The 26263-nt window shown below is 52.8% G+C and overlaps 10 protein-coding genes across 10 annotated transcripts; 7 read left to right on the top strand and 3 right to left on the bottom strand.

The window, feature by feature from the left end:
• Positions 1 to 20: 20 nt before the first annotated feature.
• PFLUO_LOCUS3996 (ATP-dependent Lon protease pim1) lies at positions 21 to 3466 on the top strand (the record flags this gene model as incomplete). The annotated part of the gene is made up of 3 exons (XM_073781302.1): positions 21 to 2979; positions 3039 to 3256; positions 3311 to 3466. 3 exons carry the CDS (start codon positions 21 to 23, stop codon positions 3464 to 3466), a joined length of 3333 nt encoding a protein of 1110 aa, XP_073638071.1.
• A 1006-nt stretch (positions 3467 to 4472) lies between these two features.
• On the top strand, positions 4473 to 6614 carry PFLUO_LOCUS3997 (uncharacterized protein; the record flags this gene model as incomplete). Its single annotated transcript, XM_073781303.1, has 1 exon — positions 4473 to 6614. One exon carries the CDS (start codon positions 4473 to 4475, stop codon positions 6612 to 6614), a length of 2142 nt encoding a protein of 713 aa, XP_073638072.1.
• A 484-nt stretch (positions 6615 to 7098) lies between these two features.
• On the bottom strand, positions 7099 to 8555 carry PFLUO_LOCUS3998 (uncharacterized protein; the record flags this gene model as incomplete). The annotated part of the gene is made up of 6 exons (XM_073781304.1): positions 7099 to 7449; positions 7502 to 8016; positions 8098 to 8175; positions 8231 to 8242; positions 8293 to 8376; positions 8429 to 8555. The coding sequence occupies 6 exons, from the start codon at positions 8553 to 8555 to the stop codon at positions 7099 to 7101; spliced, it is 1167 nt and encodes a 388-aa protein (XP_073638073.1).
• A 412-nt stretch (positions 8556 to 8967) lies between these two features.
• PFLUO_LOCUS3999 (uncharacterized protein) lies at positions 8968 to 10476 on the top strand (the record flags this gene model as incomplete). The annotated part of the gene is made up of 2 exons (XM_073781305.1): positions 8968 to 9201; positions 9256 to 10476. The coding sequence occupies 2 exons, from the start codon at positions 8968 to 8970 to the stop codon at positions 10474 to 10476; spliced, it is 1455 nt and encodes a 484-aa protein (XP_073638074.1).
• A 174-nt stretch (positions 10477 to 10650) lies between these two features.
• PFLUO_LOCUS4000 (Dinucleoside triphosphate hydrolase) lies at positions 10651 to 11321 on the top strand (the record flags this gene model as incomplete). Its single annotated transcript, XM_073781306.1, has 2 exons — positions 10651 to 10710; positions 10803 to 11321. The coding sequence occupies 2 exons, from the start codon at positions 10651 to 10653 to the stop codon at positions 11319 to 11321; spliced, it is 579 nt and encodes a 192-aa protein (XP_073638075.1).
• Positions 11322 to 11524: 203 nt separating this feature from the next.
• PFLUO_LOCUS4001 (uncharacterized protein) lies at positions 11525 to 12260 on the bottom strand (the record flags this gene model as incomplete). Its single annotated transcript, XM_073781307.1, has 2 exons — positions 11525 to 12153; positions 12215 to 12260. 2 exons carry the CDS (start codon positions 12258 to 12260, stop codon positions 11525 to 11527), a joined length of 675 nt encoding a protein of 224 aa, XP_073638076.1.
• A 138-nt stretch (positions 12261 to 12398) lies between these two features.
• On the top strand, positions 12399 to 14244 carry PFLUO_LOCUS4002 (uncharacterized protein; the record flags this gene model as incomplete). The annotated part of the gene is made up of 2 exons (XM_073781308.1): positions 12399 to 12629; positions 12685 to 14244. 2 exons carry the CDS (start codon positions 12399 to 12401, stop codon positions 14242 to 14244), a joined length of 1791 nt encoding a protein of 596 aa, XP_073638077.1.
• Positions 14245 to 14293: 49 nt separating this feature from the next.
• On the bottom strand, positions 14294 to 15280 carry PFLUO_LOCUS4003 (uncharacterized protein; the record flags this gene model as incomplete). The annotated part of the gene is made up of 1 exon (XM_073781309.1): positions 14294 to 15280. The coding sequence occupies one exon, from the start codon at positions 15278 to 15280 to the stop codon at positions 14294 to 14296; it is 987 nt and encodes a 328-aa protein (XP_073638078.1).
• Positions 15281 to 15612: 332 nt separating this feature from the next.
• Positions 15613 to 16745, top strand: PFLUO_LOCUS4004 (uncharacterized protein; the record flags this gene model as incomplete). Its single annotated transcript, XM_073781311.1, has 3 exons — positions 15613 to 15709; positions 15760 to 16107; positions 16171 to 16745. The coding sequence occupies 3 exons, from the start codon at positions 15613 to 15615 to the stop codon at positions 16743 to 16745; spliced, it is 1020 nt and encodes a 339-aa protein (XP_073638079.1).
• A 1669-nt stretch (positions 16746 to 18414) lies between these two features.
• Positions 18415 to 21015, top strand: PFLUO_LOCUS4005 (uncharacterized protein; the record flags this gene model as incomplete). The annotated part of the gene is made up of 1 exon (XM_073781312.1): positions 18415 to 21015. One exon carries the CDS (start codon positions 18415 to 18417, stop codon positions 21013 to 21015), a length of 2601 nt encoding a protein of 866 aa, XP_073638080.1.
• Between the last annotated feature and the right edge of the window lie 5248 nt (positions 21016 to 26263).

Genomic DNA, 26263 nt, shown 5'->3' on the forward strand with positions numbered 1-26263 from the left:
CACCCCCCGACGCCAGTAGCATGCTCCGCAGCCAAACCCTCCCCTGGAGAGCTGCGCTCCACCAAACACCCCGTTCCCTGCTCCGCCGGCCGTTCCTTGCTTCCCCGAGGTACAATGCCAGCTTCCAATCGGCCTTGAGCTCGGCGCAATTTGGTCGCTCTCTTCTGTCGTCTCCTCGCACATTCTCTTCAAGCTCAACCCGACGGAGAGAGAAACCCCCACCGGACAACGAGAAGGACGAAAACGAACAGAAGGAGGAGGAAGAGACAAATCAAGAGGAAAAGGATGCGGATCGTACTCCGGAGTCTGGGAGGGAACCAACCGGCCCCAAAAGCACGGTAGAGCAACCCGGCTCGACGCGGAGGAAGGACCGATCACCCAGAGATAAAGACCAGCGAGTCGCGGAGGCGGCAAAGAAGGAACCAAATGCCGCCGATAGCAAAGGCGACTCCAACAAAACCCCATCCCCCATTCCGCCTAGTGGTTCGCCGGCCGAGTCGAAACCCAGCAGCGCAAGCAGCGGCGGAAATAACGGCAATGATGATAGCGGAAAGAAAGGCAAAAAGGGTGACAAGGCCCTGCAGAAGCCGGCGGTCCCGGAAGTCTATCCGCAGATGATGGCAATCCCTATTGCCAAGCGTCCTCTGTTCCCTGGCTTCTACAAGGCGATCACTATCCGAGACCCGAACGTCGCCGTTGCGATTCAGGACATGATGAAGCGGGGCCAGCCATATGTGGGTGCGTTCTTGTTCAAGGATGACAATGCCGATGGCGATGTGATTGAGAAATTGGACGATGTCTACGATGTTGGTGTATTTGCCCAGATCACAGCGGCGTATCCTCTCCGTGGTGAAAATCGGGGTGAAACCAATGGTGTGACGGCTGTTCTCTACCCGCACCGGCGCATCAAGATCTCGTCGCTGCTGACGCCCAACGAGACGAACAAGACGGATACGGCTGAAGACAAGACGACTGAAAAGCGAGGCGATGTGGTGGCCAGCTTTGAGGAAGGCGCACCTGAGCCAGCACCGAAGGAACAATACGAACCTACGTCTTTCCTGCGAAACTACCCAGTGAGCTTGGTGAACGTGGAGAATCTCACCGAGGAGCCGTATGACAAGAAGAATGGCATCATTCGTGCGGTGACCAGTGAAATCGTCAACGTGTGCAGGGAGATCGCCAATTTGAACCACCTGTTCCGAGACCAGATTTCTGCGTTCTATACAGACCAGTTCCCCGGGAACCTCCTCGACGAACCGGGCAAGCTGGCTGATTTTGCTGCCGCAGTTTCTGCGGGCGAGTTGCATGAAATGCAGGATGTTCTCGAGACAATGAAGATCGAGGACCGTCTGCCCAAGGCGCTCGTCGTTTTGAAAAAAGAATTGATGAACGCACAACTTCAGTCCAAAATTACGAAGGATGTGGAGGCCAAGATCCAGAAACGCCAGCGCGAGTATTGGTTAATGGAGCAGATGAAGGGGATCAAGAGAGAACTCGGCATCGAATCCGACGGCAAGGATAAGCTGGTGGAAAAATTCAAGGAGAAGGCAGAGAAGCTCGCAATGCCAGAGGCCGTCAAGAAGGTCTTTGATGAAGAGATCAACAAGTTGGCTCACCTGGAACCTGCTGCTTCCGAATTCAACGTCACCCGCAACTATCTCGACTGGTTGACCCAGATCCCCTGGGGCCAGAAGAGCGTTGAGAATTTTGGCATCAAGAACGCCGTGACGGTCCTGGATGAGGATCACTACGGATTGAAGGACGTCAAGGATCGTATTCTTGAATTCATTGCCGTGGGAAAACTGCGAGGAACCGTCGAAGGAAAGATTCTCTGTCTTGTGGGGCCGCCAGGTGTTGGCAAGACCAGTATTGGAAAGTCAATCGCTCGCGCTCTCGAGAGGCAGTACTACCGCTTCTCCGTGGGTGGCTTGACGGATGTCGCAGAGATCAAGGGTCACCGTCGGACCTACGTCGGGGCTTTGCCTGGGCGCATCATCCAGGCGCTCAAGAAGTGTCAGACCGAGAACCCCTTGATCTTGATCGATGAGGTGGATAAGATTGGACGTGGTCACCAAGGTGACCCGTCGTCTGCTTTGCTTGAACTTCTTGACCCCGAGCAGAACAACTCGTTCTTGGATCACTACATGGATGTTCCCGTGGATTTGTCCAAGGTTCTCTTTGTCTGTACGGCCAACGTCACCGACACTATTCCTCGGCCGCTTCTGGATCGAATGGAAATCATTGAGCTGTCTGGCTATGTGGCGGATGAGAAGATGGCTATTGCCCAACGCTATTTGGCGCCGGCTGCCAGGGAGTTGACCGGTCTAAAGGACGTTGACGTGACTTTGCAAGAGGACGCCATCGAAGAGCTGATCAAGTCGTACTGTCGTGAAAGCGGTGTTCGCAACCTGAAAAAGCAAATCGAGAAAGTTTATCGCAAGGCCGCATTCAACATCGTCCAGGACCTGGGCGAGGATGTATTGGCAGAGGAAAATGCCTTGACGGATGAGGGCAAGGCCGCGCAAGAGGAAGCCAAGGAGCATGAACCATCTGACCCGGCGGAGGCTCCCCTCGAACCCGAGAAGTCTACTACCGAGACCCCTCGATTGGCCCTCAAGGTTCCCGATTCCGTGCATCTCAGCATCGCCAAGGATACCTTGAAGGACTATGTCGGCCCGCCCGTCTTTACTGCTGACCGTCTGTACGACAAGTTCCCTCCGGGTGTGACTATGGGTCTGGCATGGACCAGCATGGGTGGTGCGGCTCTTTACGTCGAATGTATTCTTGAGAATGCGTTGACTCACCAGTCGCGGCCGGGGCTGGAAATCACGGGCAACCTGCAAAATGTTATGAAGGAATCTACTCACATCGCCTACTCGTTCGCCAAGGCCGTCATCGCCCAGCAGTTCTCTGAGAACCAGTTCTTTGAGAAGGCGAAAGTCCATTTGCACTGCCCTGAGGGGGCTGTTCCCAAGGATGGTAGGTTTCCCTTTTTCTCCCACCCTTATCTATCTTCGTTGCTCACACTGTTTCACCAGGCCCCTCCGCCGGTATCACCATGGCGAGCTCCCTTCTGTCTCTGGCATTGAATCACCCTCTCGACCCGGCCGTTGCCATGACCGGAGAATTGACCGTCACCGGCAAGGTTCTGCGCATTGGCGGTCTGCGTGAGAAGACGGTGGCTGCCCGCCGGGCTGGTGCGACCAAGGTCATCTTCCCTGCGGACAACACATCCGACTGGCTTGAGCTGCCCGAGGTGAGTTCTTTTCTAGCTATCATTAATGGAACTCGAACTAACAAGTAATTCTAGAACATCAAGGAGGGCATCGAGGGCCACCCGGTGAGCTGGTACTCGGAAGTCTTCGACCTGCTGTTTGCCGACCTGGATAAGGACCAGGCCCGCCACCTTTGGAAGCAGGCGCTGGCTAAGCCGGCGGGCAAGCAGGCAGCCGAGGCGGAGGAGTAAGGCTGGGTTATATATATATCGATTCTCTCACCTGTATAGTTCTGATTTACACATGGGATGTAAATGGCGTCTTCATTGTCCTCCTCCGACGGAATGAATGCATTGGCTGGAGTTCGCGGTCCTTGTGTCTAGACTTTGGATTAGTGGTCGGGCTTCGTGGCCCAAAACGGCAAGAATAGAACTCCCCTCTTCTAGATGTCTTTCAATCATAGACTTGTATTCTAGTTGTCTTCTCGGACCGTCGTTGACTGTGTAATTGAACCGTGACTCATCGTGTGTGGTTGTTTCTCTCACTCGTGATGACAATGTGTAAACTGTTTCCGATTTGAATTATGATTCGCACCAGTCAGTGCATCATGATCGAGGTCGAGTCATATTGAATCAGGCAGTATGGTCAGGCCGCCACGCATCCCAGACCACCTTTTTATCTGTGCGCCGCCGGTGATGAATCAGATTGATCATTCTTTTCTTTTCTCTTCTTATTATCCATTCTTCTTCTCCCCTTGAACTATCACTCCCTGTTCGAAATAACAAATATCCCCTGCAGCCCACTGTGCAGTCGGTACTATCCCTGCAACTGCAGAACTTTCTTCGTTTTACCTTTCTCCGCGCCGAAGCAGACCGACACTCTCGTGCACCGCTTTTTCCACCCCAATGCGCACCTCGTTCTGGCCCAGCCCAGCCTCGCCTATTGCAATCCGACATTGTGCGACCTCGAATCTGGCCTGAGCGTGCTTCCAGAAATAAAATCCCGAGGAAATTCCCTCCCCCAAAGAAAAGAAAAGAAAAGAAAAGAGCGCGAAACAAACGACACTGCATAAAAACTAAAACTAAGCTGCGTCGCGGATAGGAACAGAGCAGAGGAAACTGGTGGACGACAGAGCTTTTTTCCCCCGTCGTTTCGCGCCGGCGCCTCCTGGTTTGAACAGATTCTCTCTTATGGACGGCGCTTCGGCCGCGTTGTTGTTCGAGTCGTTGTTTCCTGACACGACCGAGCGACTGACGGATGGCCATCTCTATTGCCAACAACGCCTATAACCCGGTGGGTTTGCTTCCTGACGACAAGGGCGCTCCGCCGAAACAGAGCATGTGGCATCGTCTAGGTCTGCGACGATGGCTGGGCCGCGACGATCGCGAGGAGGACAATCAAAACAACAACACTCCCCACCAGCACCTCCGTACCTCCTCCACCGACAGTCGCAACCGCAACAACCTCACCCGCCGACTCTCTCGAAGAGTAGGTGTCGGTCTCCCTCGATCTACAACCTTCAAGCGACAGAATTCGGAACGTCGCGACCGTCTCCAGCCGCTAAACCCGGACTTCCGTCGTACTCTCTCCGCTGACCGTGGCCCGTTGTTGGGTACGTTCCGATCGTGGTCCCCACAACCCCCAGGCGTGGGCCCCCGACAGTCTGCGCCCGAAGTTCAGTGGGCCGACCCGGCGCCCTCAACCACGGTCGTCGACCCCAACGAGACAAAGGATGACCCCGACTGGGACCCTTGCCCGGATGTGACCATGCTCCCTCCCGAGCCCGAGGCCTCAGCAGTGGCGGAGGAGAGTCCAAGCACACTAGAGATGGAGCTGGAGCAACAATGGATCCTCAATCTGAGCATGCACTTCCGCGACCGCTCCGAACGCGAGAAGTTCTTCGTCACATACGCCGAGACGCCGAACCGCTGGCGGCGGGTTACCATTTCCTGTGATTATCGCGGCGCTCCACCGGACTCGCTCGAGCATGACCTGAAACAATTGCAATACCAGCGCGATAAATGCGCGCGTGTCTACGAATCCATCCGCGAATCGCTCCCCGATATCCAATTCTATGACACCGTCACGAATCTCAAGGTCGAAACCCGCGATGGGCGGCTGCATGTTCATGTGACGGAGGACGTGAACGAGATTATTCCCTACCCGCCGATTTCCAGCATCGGGCATTTACTGGGTGTCCGATGCGTTCCTGAGCACCATCTGCATTTTGATTCGCATTTGTCGGGGTTTGTTTACAAGGTGCGGCTGGGCGAACAGGTCTATATCAAAAAGGAAATTCCCGGTCCCGACACCGTGGACGAGTTTCTCTACGAGATCAATGCCCTGTATGCGCTCAATGGTGCCCCAAGCGTGGTCCGGGTAGAAGGAATTGTGGTGGACGAGCGACAGGAAATGGTCAAGGGCTTGCTTATCAGCCATGCCGAGCAGGGTGCCCTCGTAGACCTTTTGTATGAGCAGCGAGGGACAATCTCCTTTGCGCGCCGAGAACGATGGGCAAACCAGATCGTCCAGGGCCTCTGCGAGATCCACGAATCGGGCTACGTGCAGGGTGATTTCACCCTGTCGAACATCGTGGTGGATGGAGACGACAATGCCAGAATCATCGACATCAACCGGCGAGGGTGCCCAGTCGGCTGGGAGCCGCCGGAGATTGCGGTGAAGATCGAAAGCAACCAGCGCATCTCCATGTATATCGGCGTCAAGACGGATCTCTACCAGCTGGGAATGACCCTGTGGGCTTTGGCTATGGAGGAGGATGAGCCGGAACGCCAGCCTCGTCCTTTGCTCTTGGGACCGGACGTTGCCGTGCCGGATTACTATCGACGGCTGGTTGATATTTGTCTTAGTCTAACCCCGCGCCACAGACTTTCTGCAAAGGAGCTGCTTTCATTTTTTCCTCCTGGTCTGTCTTCGTTTCCACAGATACATGCTACCGAACCCGAAGACCCGCTGGCAGAGAAGGCTTGGGCTGAACATGATGTTGATGCATGGTCGGACTTGCAGTATGCTAACCATGCGTCAACCCCAAACGGCTGGACAAGCGTTACCCGAAACGGCTCCTATGATCACGTTGCGGATGGAGAGCCACTCCAAACTGACCAACATACGCCAAATAACCCCAGCAACGGACCGACGCGCCAACTCAGCTGGACAAGCTTTGATTTCCAACCAAGTACCAGGCCCTCCCATTCCCCCCCTTCACTTCTTCTATCCGCTCTACCAATCAACCCGGCCCAGGGCGTTCAACATGAGCTGTCTCCAGCCATCAGAACTTTAGATCTTGAATCCGCTTCCACGGCTGCCTGCAGCAGACGAATATCATCTCTCTTCGAATCGGAACTGCCAATCAACCCAGCCATTAAAGGCGGATTGCAATAGAACTCGGCTTTGCTCATTTCCACACAACGCCACGCTTACGAACCTCATGTTTATACCCTTTCTTTTCCTGTACAGTTTATACCTCGTCGTTCGCCTCAGCGTTCAAGTCAAACAAACACCTTGAGAGCATTTTGCACCGATGGAGGGTGCGCTGGCGAATTTTTGGAGTCTGAAAAAGCTTCTTGTTTTTTCTTCTTTGCATTGTGGTGGATCTTATGGTCATCCTTGTTATTTGCTAGTCTTGTCTGTTTTTCACCGTCATTTGGAGGTTTCCCATTTTGGATTTTGTCTTCGCCTTGGACGTATCTTGGGAGTATTTGTTTTGCAGCAGGTACCTCTTCTGACGGGACTGTATTATTTTCTTTCTTCTTTGGGACTACTTGCAATGCATCGTTTTGATACTAGGTAGCCCATCATATCATCAAACAAACCCAATCAGCAAGTAACTATGCTGAATTTCATACGTTATATCGTCATCACTTTTTTAAGCCAGAAAAGACTCAAAACTCTCCTGCCACGGCTCCACGCTTGATCCCAGCCCGCGACCAATCAACACGACTTTACATTGGGCCGTTGCGGTATCTTCACCGCTAGGTGCTGCCTCTGCATCGCGGATCTCGAACACGTCCCTGACCGCCTGGATAATCTTAGATGACCTGTCGTCCAGAGCGAGGATCCCCTTCAACCGATGGATCTCGAAATTGCTGGGTGGGGCTGTCGCCATGCTTGTCGCAGGGAATGTCGATTCCCATAGAATAGAGCGTAGCCATTCATCCACGCGCGGAACCTTGTCTGCAGCGATGGGCGGCGTGATAATGACCATTGTGGAGATGGCCTAGAAGTATCAGCAAGAGAAACAAAAACAGCCCACAACCCGAAAAGCTCACCGGGTCCATATGGCTATGCCCTTTTTTCCCAAAATCCAGATCCGCCAGATGATCATACGCGTGCAGATCCAGCACCACGCCTTCAATCTGCGGCGTCTGACTATGATCCGTAACATGGATCTTAGCGACGCTGTTAATCGCCTCCACGCGGTCCCTCACAGCCTCTAGTTCCTCCGCGCTGACCAGATCCGCCTTGTTGAGGATGATCACGTCCGCATGCGAGATCTGCATATGCGCCATGGATAGCACGGGCCCGGCGTGCGCGTGGCCGGGTTGCTGCTGGCCTGCATCGTGGGATTCGGCTTTTTCTTCCGGTGCGGGCTCGTCCAGCAGATGGAAGATGTTCTTTGTGTCGACAAGAGTCACAATCCCGTCTAGGTAGATCGAGCTGCCGAGGCCTTCGTCCATCCAGAAGAGCGGGGCGATGTTGCCTGGGTCAGCGAGGCCGGTTGTTTCCAGCAGGATGTAGTCGAACGTGCCGCGGCGTTCCATGAGGGATTCGATGGCCATGACACCTGAGTCTCTAGGATGATGTTAATCACCGAGACAGTGGTAAAGGAGCAGATGGATGGCCTACTTGACGGAGCAGCAGATACATCCGTTGCCCACCTCCATCCACTCGGTGACCTCTTGGCCGCCCTCGTTCACGGTCATGGGCTTCTCGATGTCCGTTGCTATCCAGCGGAGAGGTATTAGAGCTATACTCTCGATCAAATTGCACAAGCTTACAGTCTCCGAATTCTAGGGTTATGTTAGTTTGGGTCCAGCAGAGGATATATGGTGGGACCAACCGTTCATGATCACAGCAATCTTCTTGCCATGTTTCACGGTGAGAATATAGTTTAGCAGGGTCGTTTTGCCCGCTCCCAAATATCCTGCATGCACAGTCTTAGCATCGATTCGGATGTTGGATCGATTCGCATATACCGGTTACGATGGTGATGGGTACTCGACTCGCGGGGCCATCGTCCTCCAAGGACAGGCCCCGGTGCAGCTGGTCTGGTGGGAGTGCAGACACATCGACCAATTCGGGGGGTGCCTCCTCGTCATCCATGGTGTAGGATTGTCCAAAGAGATGATCCAGCATCGGACCTGGAATGACATTGGATTATTACCTAAGCAGTTATAAACCTTTTGCTGTCCCTGCCCAAACAAGAAAGAGGTAGAATAAGACATGGCTGACGGGAGAGATACTATTTCAATTTCCATCCATTAATCATTCCTTTCTCCTGTTTCTTCTCCAGGCCATTGAGGTCATTCCCAAAATGGATGCATTGTAGGGCTAGGGTTTAGGTAGTTAGTCAGTGGTTGTTGTTCCTGCTTATCACAGCTTCAGCTCGATTGCTGTCCCCATCAACAAAACACTCCAATTGTCCCTGTTCTCCCCACTCCTTCCACGCCCGCCACAGGGCCCGGTTCTTTCTCCTTCCTTTTCACACTCTCGTTTGATTTCGCCTCCTCTCGCCATGACTGCTGCGGGAGTCTCTCCGTCCAGCTCCCCGCGCCTCCCCAGTCCACCCCCGTTCACCGAGGTCCAGATCGGCCCGCGGTCACCATCCATCGGTGATTCTTTTGGCAAAGACGCAGATAACTTGCTAGGCTCGTCGCCAGGCGACGATGATGGTTCGACGCGCAGGATCCGCCCGGGCACCAAAGCGGGTGACATGGCGTTTGGTCCGCCGCTGATTCCGCTGTCGCAGGTAGGAGGACCTGGAAGACCAGCCCATAACAGATCCTGTAACTGACTCCCACAGCTCGACTCGCCTTTCCAGCTCCAGGAACACCTGAAAGCCCTGTACCATCATTTCACGAAGCCCGAAGGATCAGACACGGTAGTCCCGATCACCCGCGAGGTCGCAATCCAGCTAGCCGAACCGCCCGAGGGCGTCGACCGATCCCTCTGGCTCTACGAACTGTGTCGCTTTCTCACCATGAAAGTCAACAACCTCCTCATTGCCTTTTTCGCCGAGAACCCGCCCTGCTCGTCGCAAACATGCCCCGAGATGCGCGCGTCCGAATGGCAGTACCTCTGCGCCGTGCACGACCCGCCCAAGTCCTGCTGCGCTATTGATTATTGCTGCCATACACTCGACTGGGCGACCAACACCCTCACCTCCCCCAAGTACTTCCCTAGCCGGCTGACGCTGGGCAACGAGGCTGCAGGCGGCCCACAGGCCAGCATGAGGCATCTGACCAACATCTTCCGGCGACTGTATCGCATCTTTGCGCATGCGTGGTTCCAACACCGTGATGTTTTCTGGGAGGTTGAGGGCCATGACGGTCTGTATGTCTTCTTCAAGACTGTCTGCGACATGTACAACCTTATCCCAGATGACAACTACACGATTCCTCCCGAGGCAGAGGGTCCTGACGCGGTTCAGCCTGCTGCCGCCGAAGAGTCTACTATGGATAGCCGACGATTAACGATTCTACGCAAGGATGATGAGACCCCCGTCAATTTGGCCGTCGAGGACATGGATCCGTCTATCGGTACCGGCGCCACTACACGACGACACAAGCACAGCCCGTCGACGGGATCGCGGGTGACGACGATTGCTGAGAGTGCTGAGGATCAAGATGAGCAAAAGCCATCACCGGTACAGGAAGCCCCGGAGGCGCTGTCAGAGTCGCCGGGGAAAGAGACTGAGAAGACTCTGGTCGAAAAGACTGCAGCGGAGTCCACAGATGGTTCACAGGAGAAGACCGCGGAACCGGCTACTGAGACGCAAGAGCAGCCGTCGCAATCTGAAGAGCCAACGGACTCGGAGGAACCAGAAACTCAGAAACTAGAGACAGAGCCAGAAGAGGAGCCCACGCCTTCAGAAGCAGAGAGCAAGGAAGAGACCGCCTCTACAGATGCTACGACTGAAGCAACGACCGAATCTGCACCGGAGCCCAAGACAGAGCCCGAGACCCAGCCCGAGACAGAAGCCGATACAGAGGCCGCCACAGAGGCTGAGACTAAACAGTCCTAGTTTGAGGAGGATTTTTTTTTTTCATGTGTATGTACTGTAATATAGCCCACGATATTCTTTCTCTGTGATAGGCGTCAATATGATATCCATTGTCTTGGTAACCATGATAAGATCTTATCGATCTCCCGTTCATCCTCCATCTTCCACGTCCCCATCTCCACTACAACAAACACCATGTCCGCCCTCAAGGGCGCTACGCCCATCCACTTTGGCCCTTTCCTCGTCACTCCTCAGGTATGGTATATATTATCTACCAATCGGGCTGGGATCTAGTTCCCTCTAGGTGTTTTCTTCCTTACAGCGGCGGACTAACAGAGAATCAACAGGTCTTCCACACAACACCACTCACCTTCGCTCTTGTAAACCTCAAACCCATCCTCCCCGGCCACGTCCTCGTCTCCCCACGGCGCATCGTCCCCCGCGTCGCCGACCTCTCCCCCACCGAAACAAGCGACCTCTTCCTGACAGTCCGGCGCGTGGGCCGAATGGTCGAGCGAGTCTACGGCGCGGCCAGCTTGAACATCGCCGTCCAAGATGGCGAACATGCCGGACAGAGCGTGCCGCATGTGCACGCGCATATAATCCCACGTCGGGCGGCGGATCTGGATCATGCCGGTGGCACGGATGCCATTTATGATTTGCTTGATGGGGCGGAGGGGGATGTCGCGCGGGCTTGGAGGGATGCTGGCGCGGATACTTCCGCGGATAAAGGCGAGGAAAGGGTTCAGAGGAGGTCGAGGTTTCCTGCTGTGGATAACGAGGGGCGGAAACCGCGTGGGGAGCAGGAGATGCGTGCCGAGGCGGAGATGCTTGCGAGGGAGATGGAAAAGGAGCCGGTTGATTGAGTGAGTAATCTACAGTTCCTTGTATTCTATTCATAGAGTAGATCATGATCATGATAATCCGTCGTGTCATGTATGCATTCCCTGTCACATCCAGTATCGTGACATCGTGAGCTTGCGCTCTTGCTCTCTATCGTGGTATCTAGAAGAACCCTGATCACCGAAAGGCAAATCCAAAAAAACGCCAAAACAAAAAGCAGGGAAGATCAGGCATTGCCACTGCCTGTTCCAACAGGTTGCTTCCCACGCTCGCGCACCACGTCTGCCGCCCAGGCCTGGATCTCAGGCAGCTGAATGCGAGCGGCGACATGCTGGAACTCAGACAGGTCGACGTGATGGGTGCGCTCGTACTCAATCATCTGCAACAGCAGCTCCATCTTATCGATGTCATGCACGAAACACGCCTCGAGCGTCTCGTTATCCTCATACTCCTGGAAGACACGCTTGATTTCCGCACCGGACAATGCCCCACCAGGCACATTGCCCAGCAGGGAGGAAGTGATGTAGTCCATGACGGACGCCTCGCGGCGCGCTTTCTCGGCCTTGGTAACGTCCTTGTCGACGGGCGTGATATCGCCCACGAGCGATTCGGCCATGTCGTGGATCAGAGCCATCTTGGTGCAGTGCGGGATGTTCAGGCGCACGGCGAGTGACGGCGGGGCCATCATCGTCATTATGGACATGCGGTACATGTGGTCGGAGATAGATTCGCCGTTTGCCATCCCGAACCGTCGCCATCCCTCCCGCTTGGTGGTCTTGAGGCGCTCGATCAGGTGAAAGAAGGGGATGGGGGAGGTGGAGTTCTCTTCTGGCGGGTGGGGGAGGGTGGATAGCACTGATTTTTGGGTGGCACGTTAGTGGCCAGGACCAGGCAGTTATAGAGATTCTTCTCTTACCAGTCTGGGGAGTCCAGAGAGACTGAGGCTGGTCGTTGGAGCCCATGGCGGCGGTTGCAATGAACAAGAGGAAGGAAGGGCTGATTGGGAAGAGATGAGCGGGAAGAAACAAACAGTGCAAACGCATTGTTTACTCCAATATTGGGCCAATCTATTCTTTCCCCATTGAATAATTGCAACCACCATGGCTGCCTCCCGGGCCAGGCCAAAGCCACTGAACTGGTCATCTCCCTCGCATCTGACGGTCTTCCTTCGCAACCTTCGGTTACTACAGCTCGACCAACAGCCCGACTGGCCCGGCATCAACCTGCGCGCGCTGTCTCCGTCCTCTCAGAACCACCGACAGCGCATCCGTCTGGTCGAATGGGCTCTGTTCCACTTATTTGCTATCTTGGATTGGGAGGAGACGCAGAATGTACGTTCCTGAAAATTCTGTGTGCAGAGAAAAAACATATTAACCGATCAAATAGAAGCTCCGGCCTTTCTTCCCTCCTCTCGAACCTCTTCAATCCGTCAACCTCCGCGCGGCCCTCTTCCGGGCCCTGACAGAATTAAAGAAAAATGGCGAACTCGGGCGCGAGGTCACTCTCCGTAAGACCATGCTGGATGACTGCAAGGGCGAAAAGTTCGACGAGCTCCTGGCCGTCTTTTCGACGGCCGTTCTGCGCAAAGTCATGGCGGGTTCCGTCGAGGAGACATTCCGGACTCCCGCCTTGAACTTGGCTACAACTACAACTATCTCTCCGATAGACTATCAGAATCTTGTGCCGCTCATTCTTGCTCACCAAGTGTCTCTGGGGGCGGTGGGAGAGCGCCGCGCGCGTGTGCGGGAGGTATACGAGCAATTCTCGCGGTTGCTTGATGCGAAGAAATTTGAGCTTGCCCAGCGTGCAGAAACGCTGTCCGATCACGGTGCTGAACATGCGAATTCGGAGGACCTGGCGCGTGAGCTGCGGGCAAACTGGCTGGGAGGCGAGGAATGGGCGAGTGCTCTGCTGGATGGGGGAGCGCAAAGCAGCACTGATGCTTTCCTGGAACTTTCTTTCTCGGAGGCTTGGGCGCGTGCAACGGATCCCACTGCGGAGGGCCTGAGTGGCAACCTGAAGCAAGATCTGGTGATGGATCTGGAGGCTCGGGTGTTGCGACAGCGGAATCGGTTGCGCAAGTGGCATGCGTACAATGATTCTATCCGAAAGGAACAGAATGCCAGTGCAAGCACCACAGAAGCCGTCTTCAAAGAACCACGATTACTTTTCCGGGACCATCAGTCTCTTACGGTTGCGAGTCTATCCAGGACTGGTCGACAGCCCACGGATCGGCGACGGGTGTTGACAGATTCAGATCAGTCTCTGATTTCGTCTGTGAATAAAGCCATCTCTCACATTAGCGGCAAATCGCATCGTGTACCAACTCCTCCACTAGCGGAATCTATGAGCTATATGGACGAACCACTCCATGTTCTCGTGAAGCCCGCTCACCCTGAGGTATCATCCCCCGTGGCAGAGGATGATCTAGCTTCAAGTCCACCTGAGATGGCAAACTCTCCACAACACGGATCATCCACTCAATCCGAGGTACCCATCGTCCGCCTCGACCCCGACCATTCTCCCTCCGACCACTCCGATTCAGAGCAGGAACCCATCAAACCGCCCAGATCCAACTACAGCCTTGTCGAACGCACCCGCAAATCAATGTCTCTACTCCCATCACTACCTCCACAAGAACCTCACTCCCGACAACGCCGGGGCCCACGACCTTCTTTGCCGGTCAATCAATCCCAGCCGCCGCGAAAGTCATCACCAGTAGAGGGCTCCCGGTCTGGCGCCTCCACGCCGAAGGATAAGCTCCTCGAAGAAGATGTTGACTATGCAAGCGTCTTCAAGTCTCGGCCTCGCGTGGCGCTTAGTCCTATCTCATCGCCGGCGGTGCATGTAAGCTCCCCGCCAGAGGAAGACTTTGAGCTAGACTATGGGAGCTCCGACTGGGGGACAGTCGATTCGCCTTTGGCTGCTGCGCGGCCAAGGCGTTAGATTTGAGAATTGCACATAAAATAATGAATGCATTGAAATATACCACCTCCTATTTACCCTGAAGTCCTAGCAAGAAATCCATATCCAATCCCCTGATCGACTCCTCAAACGTCTTCACACCCACCTTGGCCTTCAACTGCGCCGGCTCAATCACCCCGTCGATCCCACCACAGTACCCAAACTCATCTACAAACGCAGGCCCATTCAGAACCTCCAGCGGCATACCAGACATCGCGTGCAGTTCCTGCAGACCCATCTGCACGAAGGCAGCCTTCTTCCCCGTAACTTTCTCCCAAACCTCGATAACCTGCTCGATAGTGAGATACTCATCGTACGCAAGCAGTTTCGTCCGCGGCGCCTCATCCTCAATCAAAGCACGCACGAACGGACCCGTCGACATCGCGGTATCGATAATCGGCATCCGCATCTGCTTCCTGGCCGGCATAACCATCGCATATGCCCCGTCGTTTTCTTTCCGTGGCTTGGGGTACAGGAACTGGTTGTGCAGATATGCGCCGATATAGATAATGGAGGATTTCGCCGCCAGCTCCTCCTGGTCATTGATATAGTCTACCAGGAACGCCTTCGTCTCCCAGTGGCGTGTGTGTGGATACTTCCCGCCCGACGCGCGGTTCATCGGTCCCAGAGCCGAGTAGATGAATCTTTCGAGCGTGGGGACCTTCGCCGCGGCGGAGATGGCGTTTTTGCCATATGTCACTTCGGTGTCGTATCCTATTTTGCAGGCTGTTTCGCTGTCTTTCCCTGATGCCAGAGCGGCGCGAAAGGGTTCCCAGAAGTCGGTGTTCAGGAAGGTGGCGTGTGCATCTTTGAAGGCGCGGGAGAGAGAATCTGGATCGTTTAGGTCGGCTTGGATTACCTCCGCACCCTTGGCGGCCAGAATTTGTGCCTTTTCGGAAGTTGGTGAGCGTGTGAGAGCGCGGACATGCCAATTGGGCAAATCGAGGAATGTCCGAACAACTGAGGAGCCTTGGGTGCCCGTGGCGCCGACGATGGCGATGGTTTTCTTGGTGGACATGGTATGCTGACTTGCTTATGTTGAAATAATAAGTGAGTTGAAGGGAACCGATTCTGGGCCCTATTAATGCCGTGCTCTCTACATCTGATTATATACTTGCTACAGACTTCTGAGTTCGCGCCGTCTGATTGGCCAACCGCCGTAAGCCATGATTAGTTGATTGTCGCCTTGAAAAGATCTTGCCGGTTCGGCGTTTAGCGGAAATAAGACCGCCACTTCGTCTCTTGTTCTTCACTGAGAGGGAGTCTCTTTTCAACCGTCGCGCACTCCGACTAAAGGCGTGGACCCCGTAAGCCATTTCTCCATTGGACGAGGCATGTACACACATCACCATGCCTGTCGCTCGGGCTGAAGGGAATGATAAGCCAAAGAAGCGGGCTCTCACCCAAGCCCGCAGAGACCAGAATCGGGCTGCACAGCGCGCGTGGAGTAGGATTCGCATCCCCTCACTTGGATCACTGACTGATGCTTTGGCCCAGGACAAAGACAGAGAGAACAGAAGAAGGTTGCCGTGAAAGGCAATAATAAACCAATTCGCCTTGCGCCGAAGTCCACGGGTCCGACTTTTACTTCTTCGTCTCCGGTGCATTATGATTATTTGACGGATCGGCAGCCGGCTCTGAGCCGGGATATCTTGGATGCTGCTGAGCCGCCGAATATTAGTGATAGCCCGGTTCCTGAATTATACTATAGCCCCGAGGACAAGGAGCCGTCGTCGGAGAATAATAGCTCTCTCTCGGAGAAAGACCACGATGATTCCAGCCCAGAGGCTCTCGTTGATGATAATTCACCAAGTGCCTTGAGCATATTCCTCCATTCGGAAGAAGGTAAGTTAAATGCCCAACTAACTATGTTCTCTTCAATTATACCAATAACATCCATTCCTCTAGGCCAACAACTCATCAACATAACCCCCTCCACATCGACCTCCTACAACACCCTAGTCACCAACTCCCTCCGAAACCTCCAACTAAAAGACACCCTGCACGTCCTCCACGCCGACCCAGTCATTAACACGCTCCAAACACCACACTCTAGAACGCTTTTGGCAATGCTGAACAACGCCCTCTGTCTCGGATTTGATCTGCACAAACTAATGGCGTGTCACAAGACTTACATATCTCCCTTCTTCCGGGCTATCTCCCCCACAGATAGCCCCCAGGATCTAGTAGCGTCCACCCTGAACCAGTCCATCCCCGTCCATCTGCAGCCGACAATGGCGCAGATTCTTGTTCCGCACCATGCTAGTTTGGATCTGATTCCGTTGCCCTTGCTTAGGGAGAGGGTTATCATGTTGGCATTTGCTATGCCGGAGGTTTTTGATCTGTGGGATCTGAAGCTGGATATTTATGTTAGGCATGCGCTGACGATGAAAATGGACGGGGAACGGCTGCCTTGGGATCGGAGGTGTTGGGAGATGCAGGGCTGGTTTGGGAAGAAGTGGGGGATTAGTCTGTGTGAATGAATGATTAAGGATCTTGTTGATAATGAGATAAAATCAAGCTAGAGAAATGACCATATTAGCTCCTTTTGCTGCAACTCCTGACTCTTAAGTCCTTGCCGTGAATCCACAATAGAAATACAGCGCAAGTCATAGAAAAGACTCGACCGACGTCTCGCTGAGAAAAGATGCAGATAGTGTCAACTTCAAATTCAGGCGGCAAATGAAGTTTGATATTTTTGTTTTCCTAAGGAATTTTGAAGTGATAATTCCCATACATGGCGTACCTGATGGCTTTTCGCGCTTGGACCTTGGCCGCCATTGCACTTCCAAAGTGAACATTGCCTTCTAGATCCAGGACTCGTCCCACATATTCTCGGTTTTGGGGCCGCTTGATCTGCATAAATATGATGTTCGAAGACTCTTCAGTTGTGCGGTTCACTGCTGAGGCCGATATGACGGTACCCATCCATTTTCGGCTCCTGGAAGACCCTGTCATCTTCACTGGCGTCCCGGGTTCTGGAAGCGAAACTATTTGCTCCAGGTTGATGTTTGTGTAGCGCTGTCACCTCTAAAGCAGCGTAATACCAATCGGAAGACCCGCCTTGCTGGGTATTGGATCCCGGCATGGGGTGTAGTTTGAATTTATACCGTCTGTTGAATTGGCTCACGTAGGCCACCTCCTGTGCGGCGACCTCCCGGAGCAGATCAATTATCTTCAGTGCCTCGTATTCCCGTTCATTGATGAATTTCAAAGGGGCGTTTGCCATGACACACAATAGTTCCATTCGCGGTTGGTATATGCTGTCGCCGCTGGGGACATTTAGCCAACCCACTCTTCTTTTCTGATGATGTATCTCGATGATGTTATCAGAAAACTCTAGAATGTCGCTCATCACTGAGAACATGTCGCCTCCCGGAGTGTATGCGCAGTTCTAGTAGGGATATGGGGGTCTCAAAGGCAGCAATGGTAGTGAATGGTACAACAATAACGGATGATACAACAGCAGTGAGAAATACAGTAACAAAAAGTTCAATGGAAGTGTTTTGGGCCATTGTTTATATTACCTAGCAACAAATTGATGATGTTGATGCCGAAGTGTCAACGCCTGCCTTGTCCTCCTTCTGCACACACTCTCTCTTCATTCTCTTCTTCTGCCATAAGCTAATCCGTCAATTTTATTGATGATTTCCTTACTGTATTGACGGTTTCCATTTTCCTTGACGTAGCTCTCGGCATCGAAATCAATTCATGTAACTTCACCAACTCCCTCCCTCATACTTCATTATCTCGCCCTCATACTTGTCCAACTCGCTCCAAACATCACTCAACAACTCGGCCGACTGGCCTAGTGGTAAGGTACGTCAAAATGACTAAGCAATATAATACGTGAATCTCATGCTAACATATCTAAAAGGCGTCCGTTTCCGATGCGGGAGATCGCAGGTTCGAGCCCTGCGTCGGTCGATTCAAATTTTTTTTAGTCGAGTTTGATACCTAAAATAGTAGTTAGTGCAAGCAGTTATCCCTAGGAGTAAATATTAAGAATTAAAATAAATAACAAGGTGTGTTTTTCTGAATTCCGATCAATTGTGGTCGATCTACTGCACAACCAACTCCCCGAGAGCACACGGCTGATGTCATTCTTCCCCATCTTCCATCCCCAACACTGCCTTCCACTCCCACTTGCGCATGCCGCCGTTCGTCCCCCGTAAGCGCTTCTCCTCCGAGGATCCGCCCCCGGCTAAGCGTCTCCGATCCGACAGCCAGGAGCAGCCTGCGACTGCCATCCCCGGATCCGATGCGGACTCCGATTCGGACTCCTCGCTGAGCGACGTGCCCGAGGAGCTTGATAACCATGATAAAGATTCCGAGGAAGAGGAGGACATCGACTGGGAAGACGCGATAGACACCAAGACCACGAGCGCAACGACTCCCGCCACGTCCGGCCCGGAGCCCCAGGATCTCGAGCTGACCCTGGACAAGAACGACGTGCACACGGTCGACCTCGTAGACGACAAGAAAGGGCCGACGAAGATCGAGCGGCAGATTCGCATTCAGAGTCATTGCATGCATGTCCAATGCTTGCTCTTCCATAATGCGATTCGCAACGCATGGACCAATGACGCCAAGGCTCACGATATTCTCCGTCGCAAGCTGCCAGATGGGATCCACAAAGAGGTCAAGAAATGGCGCATTGCATCCGGACTCGAACCGCCAGAACCCAAGCCAGAACCCAAGGGCAAGAAGAAAGGCAAAAAATCTCAAAAGAACAAAGATTGGGGCGAAGACTCGGAGAGGTTAGAGCCTGGACAGCCGGATATGAGTCGCGGAGATCCCATCATCCCTCTTCTGAAGGTGCTGGTCGCGTACTGGAAGAAGCAATTTCGCATTACAGCGCCGGGCTTACGCAAACATGGCTACAGACCGGTTGCGCAACTTGAAGCCATCATCTCTACGTTTCGCCAAGAGGAACACGACCCAGAGCAGCACGGAGAACGCATTTGCGGCGTGGATGAGTTCCGCTCCGCCGCGGAGTGTATGCAGGGCTCACGGGATGTGGGCGCTCAGCTCTTCACCACTCTCATTCGAGCGTTGGGTATTGAAGCGAGGCTGGTTGGCAGTCTGCAGCCATTGGGGTTCGGCTGGACCAAAGCCGAGATCTACACGCCCCCCAAAGATGAAGGTCCTCAGAGTGAACCGGAGCCTGAAGAGTCGGACAGTGATTCCGAACAGAAACAGCCACCAAGCAAAAAGCAGTCCAATCAATATGATTCGGATTTGCCGTTTCCCATCTACTGGACGGAAGTCGCATCACCAGTCACCCACGAAATAATCCCTGTCGACCCGCTAGTCCTGTCCAACCCTGTGGCAACTACTCCAGAGTTTCAGGCCGCGTTCGAACCGCGTGGCGCAAAAGCCGAGAGAGCGAAACAGGTGATTTGCTATGTGGTCGCACACTCCGCTGATGGAACCGCCAAGGATGTTACGACACGTTATCTACGACGACGGACCTGGCCCGGCAAAACCAAGGGATTTCGGATGCCCGTGGAAAAGATCCCCATCCCTGGCCACCGGGGCAAATATTTTGAATACGATTGGTTCCGAGTGACGATGCGCGGATACGCACGAAACCCAGACAAAAGAACTGCGGTAGATGATATTGAAGACAGCCGAGACTTGCAACGCAAACAACCAGAGAAGAAGAAACCCGCGCAAGCGGGCGACACACTGCAGAGCCTACGCACATCCACCGAGTTCGTGCTTGAACGGTTCCTCCGCCGCGAGGAAGCTCTGCGGCCTGGAGCTGAGTCCGTCCGCACCTTCATCGCCGGCAAAGGCGCCCGGGCCAAAGAAGAACTGGTTCATCGACGCGCCGACGTGGTGAAGTGCATGTCTGCAGAAAGCTGGCATAAGGAAGGACGCCAGGTCTGCGCAGGCGCAGTGCCTCTCAAGCGAGTACCCATCCGGGCCGTGACGCTCATCCGCAAACGCGAAGTTGACGAGCTGGAGCGCGAGACAGGCAAGAAACCCCTGCAGGGATTGTACGCGCGCGACCAGACCGAGTATATCATCCCGCCCCCGATCCAGGACGGAGTCATCCCCAAAAACAACTATGGGAATATCGACTGTTTCGTGCCCACCATGGTGCCACACGGCGCCGCGCATGTTCCCTGGCCGGGCACTGTGCGAGTCTGCAAGAAGCTGGGTATCGACTATGCGGAGGCCGTGACGGGGTTTGAGTTTGGGTCGAAGATGGCCGTCCCCGTGATCCAGGGTGTTGTTGTCGCCGCTGAGAACGAGTCGCTGCTGAAAGACGCATGGCGCGTGGAGGCTGCAGAGAGACAGAAGCGCGAGCAGCTCAAGGCCGAGAAGAAGATCTTGCAGACCTGGCGCAAGTTCTTGTTTGGGTTGCGCATTGTTGAACGTGTTCGTGAGGAGTATGGTGGTGGTGATTCAACGAAGGACCGGGAGCGCGATGCGCATAATCCCTTTGCCAATCGGACTAGCCGCCGGGCTGAGATTCACGAGGAAGACGAGCGCGACGATGAAAACAAAAACCCTATCGACCATGGTGGGGGTTTTCTGCTTCCTGATGAGGATGACAGCGCAATGGATAATCCATTGATCGTGGAAGACCAGCATCTAGATAATCGAAGCCATACCGCCGGCGCATCGCAACTCCAGCCAATTGACGAGGAGATTCTTGAACTCGAAGACACCGATGAAGACCAGGACGACAGTACCGAGTCCGAATATGCTCCGGGGCCCTCGCAGCGAAGGCGCCGCTGAACTCACGGAAACAGCTTAGGATTAGGAGTTACAGCAATAGAATCTAATGGATATTCTCTACCGTTGTCGCTGTTCGCTACGTGACGCGTTGTACAAGAGCCTTATGGAGACTATGACCTCTATGGGCCGGAAGAAAAGCTCGATAGACAAGGGGGAGGACCTCAAGTAGGCGAGTGCCAGCCGCTATCAGCGGTTTTGGCGTACGGGTGGTTCACAGACATCATGTGTCCTTACAAGAATGATCGTTTGATCTCTGATGAAGAGGGTAGCAAACAGGCTACCCCAGGCCCCCCGACGCCGGTCAAGATCTGACCTCACATACAGGCAAACTCCGTCTTTGTGTTTGTGTTTGTGTTTGTGTTTGTCTGCACCTATATATTTGGTGCAGCCCTTCCTCTTCTTCTTTCCTTCGTTCTTCTCCTCATGTTGATTATTCTCGTCACCAGCTGCGTAGCTAGTTGAATCGAGCGATCGTTTTCTTCTCCCTAGACTGAGTCCTTCACAACGCCAACGCCTGACTACCTGATCGACGAACAAGCTGAGAGATACTGCATGGTTTCCGAGCAAATGAAGTTCTTGCGAGGACGAATTTGACACCTCATGTGTCCAGCCTGGAAGTCAATACAGTGGATACAGCGAGTCGTGCGGTCATCTAGGAATTCACAATGATGAGAGCCGGCTTCACTCACAGCGTCGCTCCGAGCTCATGGAGCTCATGATCCGTGTGCCCGTTCGGCCTCTCCCACGCGAGCTTCTTCCAATCAGGGGAAGCCTGACTATCGCCGACGTGAGGATGTTGGCCATATTCGCTTGACCCAGGCTCAGAGACAAACCTTACGGGCACAACGGCTATCAGAGGCAGTAGACAATCGTTCGCATAAGCAGGATGTCTATGGCCATGACTTAATAACCCCGGCAGAGAACGCAGTTCGTGCGAGAAGTAAGTTTCTTGCGATATTCCTTGATTTGTTGCTAATAATCGTATAGACGCACTGCGGGAGACCAAGGCGTTAGACGTCCATGGCAATATCCTCATGCTGGGCGTGTTTGAACAAGGCCCAGGTAGTGCTTTGCACCGCATCCAATGCCGGTCGAAAGTCGCTGCGCACTTTTCAACCGGAGATCGTACTTGTGGAGGACGCTTCACCGATAACGGAGCAGACCTCCCTGATATCTATTATGAGGAACTACTCAAACCTCACCAAGGTGATACTCAGTGGGGATACAAGACAGCTGCCACCGACCGTGCTCTCTGCAGGCCAAAACGAGTGTTACAACGCGGACAAGATGTCGCTATTCGAGCGGATGCTCGATTCCGGGGTCTCAACCGTCTCGCTCCGCGTTCAATAAAATGGAGTTGGATGATCGGAATAGCATGAAAGTGAAATTTGTGAAGCAACTCTTCTTAACCAAGATAAGAAATCAAGTAGGGTCTCAATACACCCATTTGATCACAACTTGATGTCTCCGTGCCTGGCGGTTTATTCATGATTTTGACCATTTCCCCACATTTTATATTTACACTTGGGACCCTGATAAGGCTGAAAGATGTCACGCTCTGGCCCTTCCAGTACACTCATTTTATTAATTTACTCTCTGTCGAATATTCTCGCTTCCAACAAGAAGAAACGGGCTGGAGGGTGTTCCGAGAATTCAAGTTGGTGACTTAGTTGATGTCAAGTTATAATGATGACAGCTATCATATGAGTGTTCAAAACATGTGAGAGTCGTGGAGTTCGTATCCGCATTCCTTCGCAGGGAGCCGTAACAGTCGTAGTATCCTGGGATCGGCGCTATACTCCAGAAACATGCAAATTGCAATACACTCACCCCTGATCCTCGGCTCTACCCATGGCTGCCATTCCACCAAAGAGCACATAAGCCCCATCCACTGTGCCAGTATTATCAGAGCAGGTGGGTCTCTCTTCCTCAGGAGCGCAAGGAAGTCGCATTCCAGTCGACCCATGAAAGAGGCGCAATGTCCAGCGTTCGGCCAGTTCTTTTCCAGTCCCAGAATTGAAGCCAGGATTTGAAGAGGACTATAATAGATATTGGTCTTCTCTGTAGTAAAATCATCGATACCACAGAGATCTGCCAGATCCGGATCAAGACCTTCCCGTCCTCGCTGAACCTTTTGATCGAAGATTTGGTGCTCCTCTTTGCTCAAGTCTTCAAATGCGGTGGCCCAGATGCTACCGGGTATATAAGGAGCAGCGAGTTTCAAGATGCATCGAATACCACTTTGCAGAGCGAGCCAGTTCATGCCTTCGGGTCTGTTTGTGAGCACCCATGATTCTGTGGGTTCGAAGTGCTCGGGGCATATTGTTATCACACCCATCAGCATACATGATGATAAAAGGGCGTTTACGTTGGCCTGGTGAACCCGAGATGATAGTGCCGCTTGGTAAAGTTGAATAGCGCGCTGCCAGAAATAAGACTCGGCAATTGATCGTTCTTTCGTGGGTGAGAATCGATTCATATGGAGCGTGCCCACGCCGAGGACTGTGTACATAAGGTATGGGCTCTGTATTTAAGGATTAGGAAGGATCAATCCGAAAGACGTTGATCGAGGATCTTACAGTGAAAGCAATGCGTATCATATCCGTCCTCATTACATCTCGGATACCAGGTAGGGCAACTGTCTCAGTTGAACAGTTGATAAAATGCTGGAATGCAACTCCACTCATGGGATGAGTTGATCCTGGGGCTGTTAAAGCATAAGGCGTCCATTTGGGATCAAGCATTAATGTTTCTTCGACACTGTTCATAATATTGTCAAGGGAGAAAGAGAAAAAAACGGTGCTCGGATCACCCGAGACTGATAACGACATATCAAGGCCCTTTTCACTGGGAGAGGTCTCCGACTTTGATGAATAAAAACACTCAAAGCCGCGTTTTTGGCATCGCTCGCAATGGGGTTTTCCTTCATCGCACTGTTCTAGACGTCAGTTCTGTCGCAGCCGAGACCCATCGTAGCCGATCACACCTTGATTCTTCTCTTTTTGCAGGTCACACACCCCGCTCGGGATTTACTATGAGATTGTCGCGGATGATATACATGCTCCTGCTTTTTTTTAGGCATGGATATGCGAAACACGCTCTGGAGGTGCCGGCCGGTGCTGCCCCCTCTCCCCAGATGATCGTCAGGAGGCGTGTGCCCTGAAGAACTAGTTTCAGAAGACATGGTTTATAGAGACAGTCTTGGATCTCCCGGCTCAGTTTTAGGTGGAATTGTCACCTCGAAAGGTTTGATGACCCCTTATTCCGGGATAGCTGAAGAGCAGCTTTGGCTCCAAAGTTTAGACCTTGCCACAATGTAGGCGGTCACGTGCCAACAATACGAACCCAATGGGGCGGGTGGCTTCTTCCATAAGCTCGATGGAACTAACTAATTGTTTGATTGCGCACCTTGATGATTTGATTGCTGAAGGACGGCAAATAGCTTCTGTATCTTTTGAGAGAAAATATTATGAAATTCATGTTTTCTCTAATAGTAAACTAAGCTACATGTTAAGTTAGAAATGGAGCCGGCTGGTGCCTCCGATCTAGGCTTTTCCGAGGATAGACACTTCGCGAAGAAGCTGAACGGACCGAGGTATTCCCCTATAACGCCGAGGAGATCGTGTATCATAAAAATGCTTGTCTGACATGTTCGTCTAGTTTTAAGACATTGTCTACACCTTTCCAAAATATTGAGTCGATTCGCAATAGTCCAAGACGAAGGCAAGGCAGAACATCAGCTTTGAGGCGCATGTCTCGGCGTACCTGTTGCAAGATGTTCACCCATGAAGTAGCCTCCGCTGTGTCAAAGGAGATGAAAGCCATGAGCAATATTTGGAAGCAGATAGATGAAAATGCTGTCGCGGCCCAGGCGGGCCATAGTGTTTCCAGATCATTGGGGCTCAAATCATGAACAAATGCAACAGCAGCGGATATACTGTGTTGAGCCCGGATGCGGGCTTGCTCACGCACGGCAAGGATATCCGATGGTTGATTGTGGTTTATCGAGGACTGAACGAATGGCCTGAAAATTGCGCGTATGATACTGAGTTTGGTATAATGGTAACTCATCTCCAGCATATGCTCCGTCTCATTGAGGTTGCTTTGATGGTGCCATGAGTTGATATCACGGAGTAAGGGCTCAGCTATGGTGAGCGTCTTCTCATAGTCCGTACACAAGCTTTGAACAGCATGAGGTGTGCTAGAATTTGTCAGTCACAGGTGGTGTTCATACAGTCGTGCGGAAAACTCACTAAAGCTGAGTGATGGTTTGATCAAGAAGAGACTCTAACTGAGATCGCTTCAGGACTGTCGACCATGCATGGGAATTTAGGCCGCTACTGAGCTGGTCTGCAGGCTCAATCGTAGTCACAAGCCAATTTTCGGAGTTGAGCAATGGTGGACGTCCAAGACTGAGCGCAAGCCATTTATCGACCGTGTAGACGCAACATGACAGGCGCCTCCGCTGCGAGATTTGCCATGGTGGTATTCGCCACGACTTCGGATCAAGGTGCAATCCTAACGAATGGGCGCAGGAGACAAGTGTACCGAGTTGGGCCCATCTGGATCCGCTGTCCTGTACAATCGGGTTGGGAGGAGGTCGAATGACCAGTAGAAGCATTGTCTGTATGGTTGAAATGGTGGGTGCATGTGTCTCATATGCAAGTGCGTCGTTGATTATTTTATGAAGTGCTTTAGCAGAGGGTTTCTCATAGGCAAGATCGATGCATAATCTTTCATGAAATTTGGTGAATGGCTCTGCCAGCAGGTAAACGCTAGCTAGAAGATGCGGTGGACTGGATCGGGGGTCTAGTCGTTTTGATGAGCTTAGAATGGGATATTGCGGCATCACGATTTTTTCAAAAAGATCAATGAAGCACTGTCCAATGTCCTCTGAGACTATGGCTTCGAGATTATCTCTCTGCTGCTGTGTGGGTAGGTAGTCGCATCCAGCCTCTTCCCTGTTCACAGAAAATATTGATGGTTGGGCAAGTAAAAATTGGACCGGACATTCTTCCAGGTTCACGGATTGGATTTCAAGATTTTTGAAATGAAAATTGCCGGACGGGTCAAACCGGTACTGTTGTAAAAGAAACGGGTCCATGTCACCACTACTGCCGAGAAGCAACGAAGAATTGGAATTTTCAGAGTCGAGAGAGACTTCACCTGTTCTCTGTGTGTTGTCTGCTGGACTGTCGTCACCGCAGGGTAACTCGGGAATTCCAGGAGATGGATAAACAAAGTTTCC

Source organism: Penicillium psychrofluorescens (genome assembly GCF_964197705.1).
Source record: "Penicillium psychrofluorescens genome assembly, chromosome: 2".
NCBI lineage: Eukaryota > Fungi > Ascomycota > Eurotiomycetes > Eurotiales > Aspergillaceae > Penicillium > Penicillium psychrofluorescens.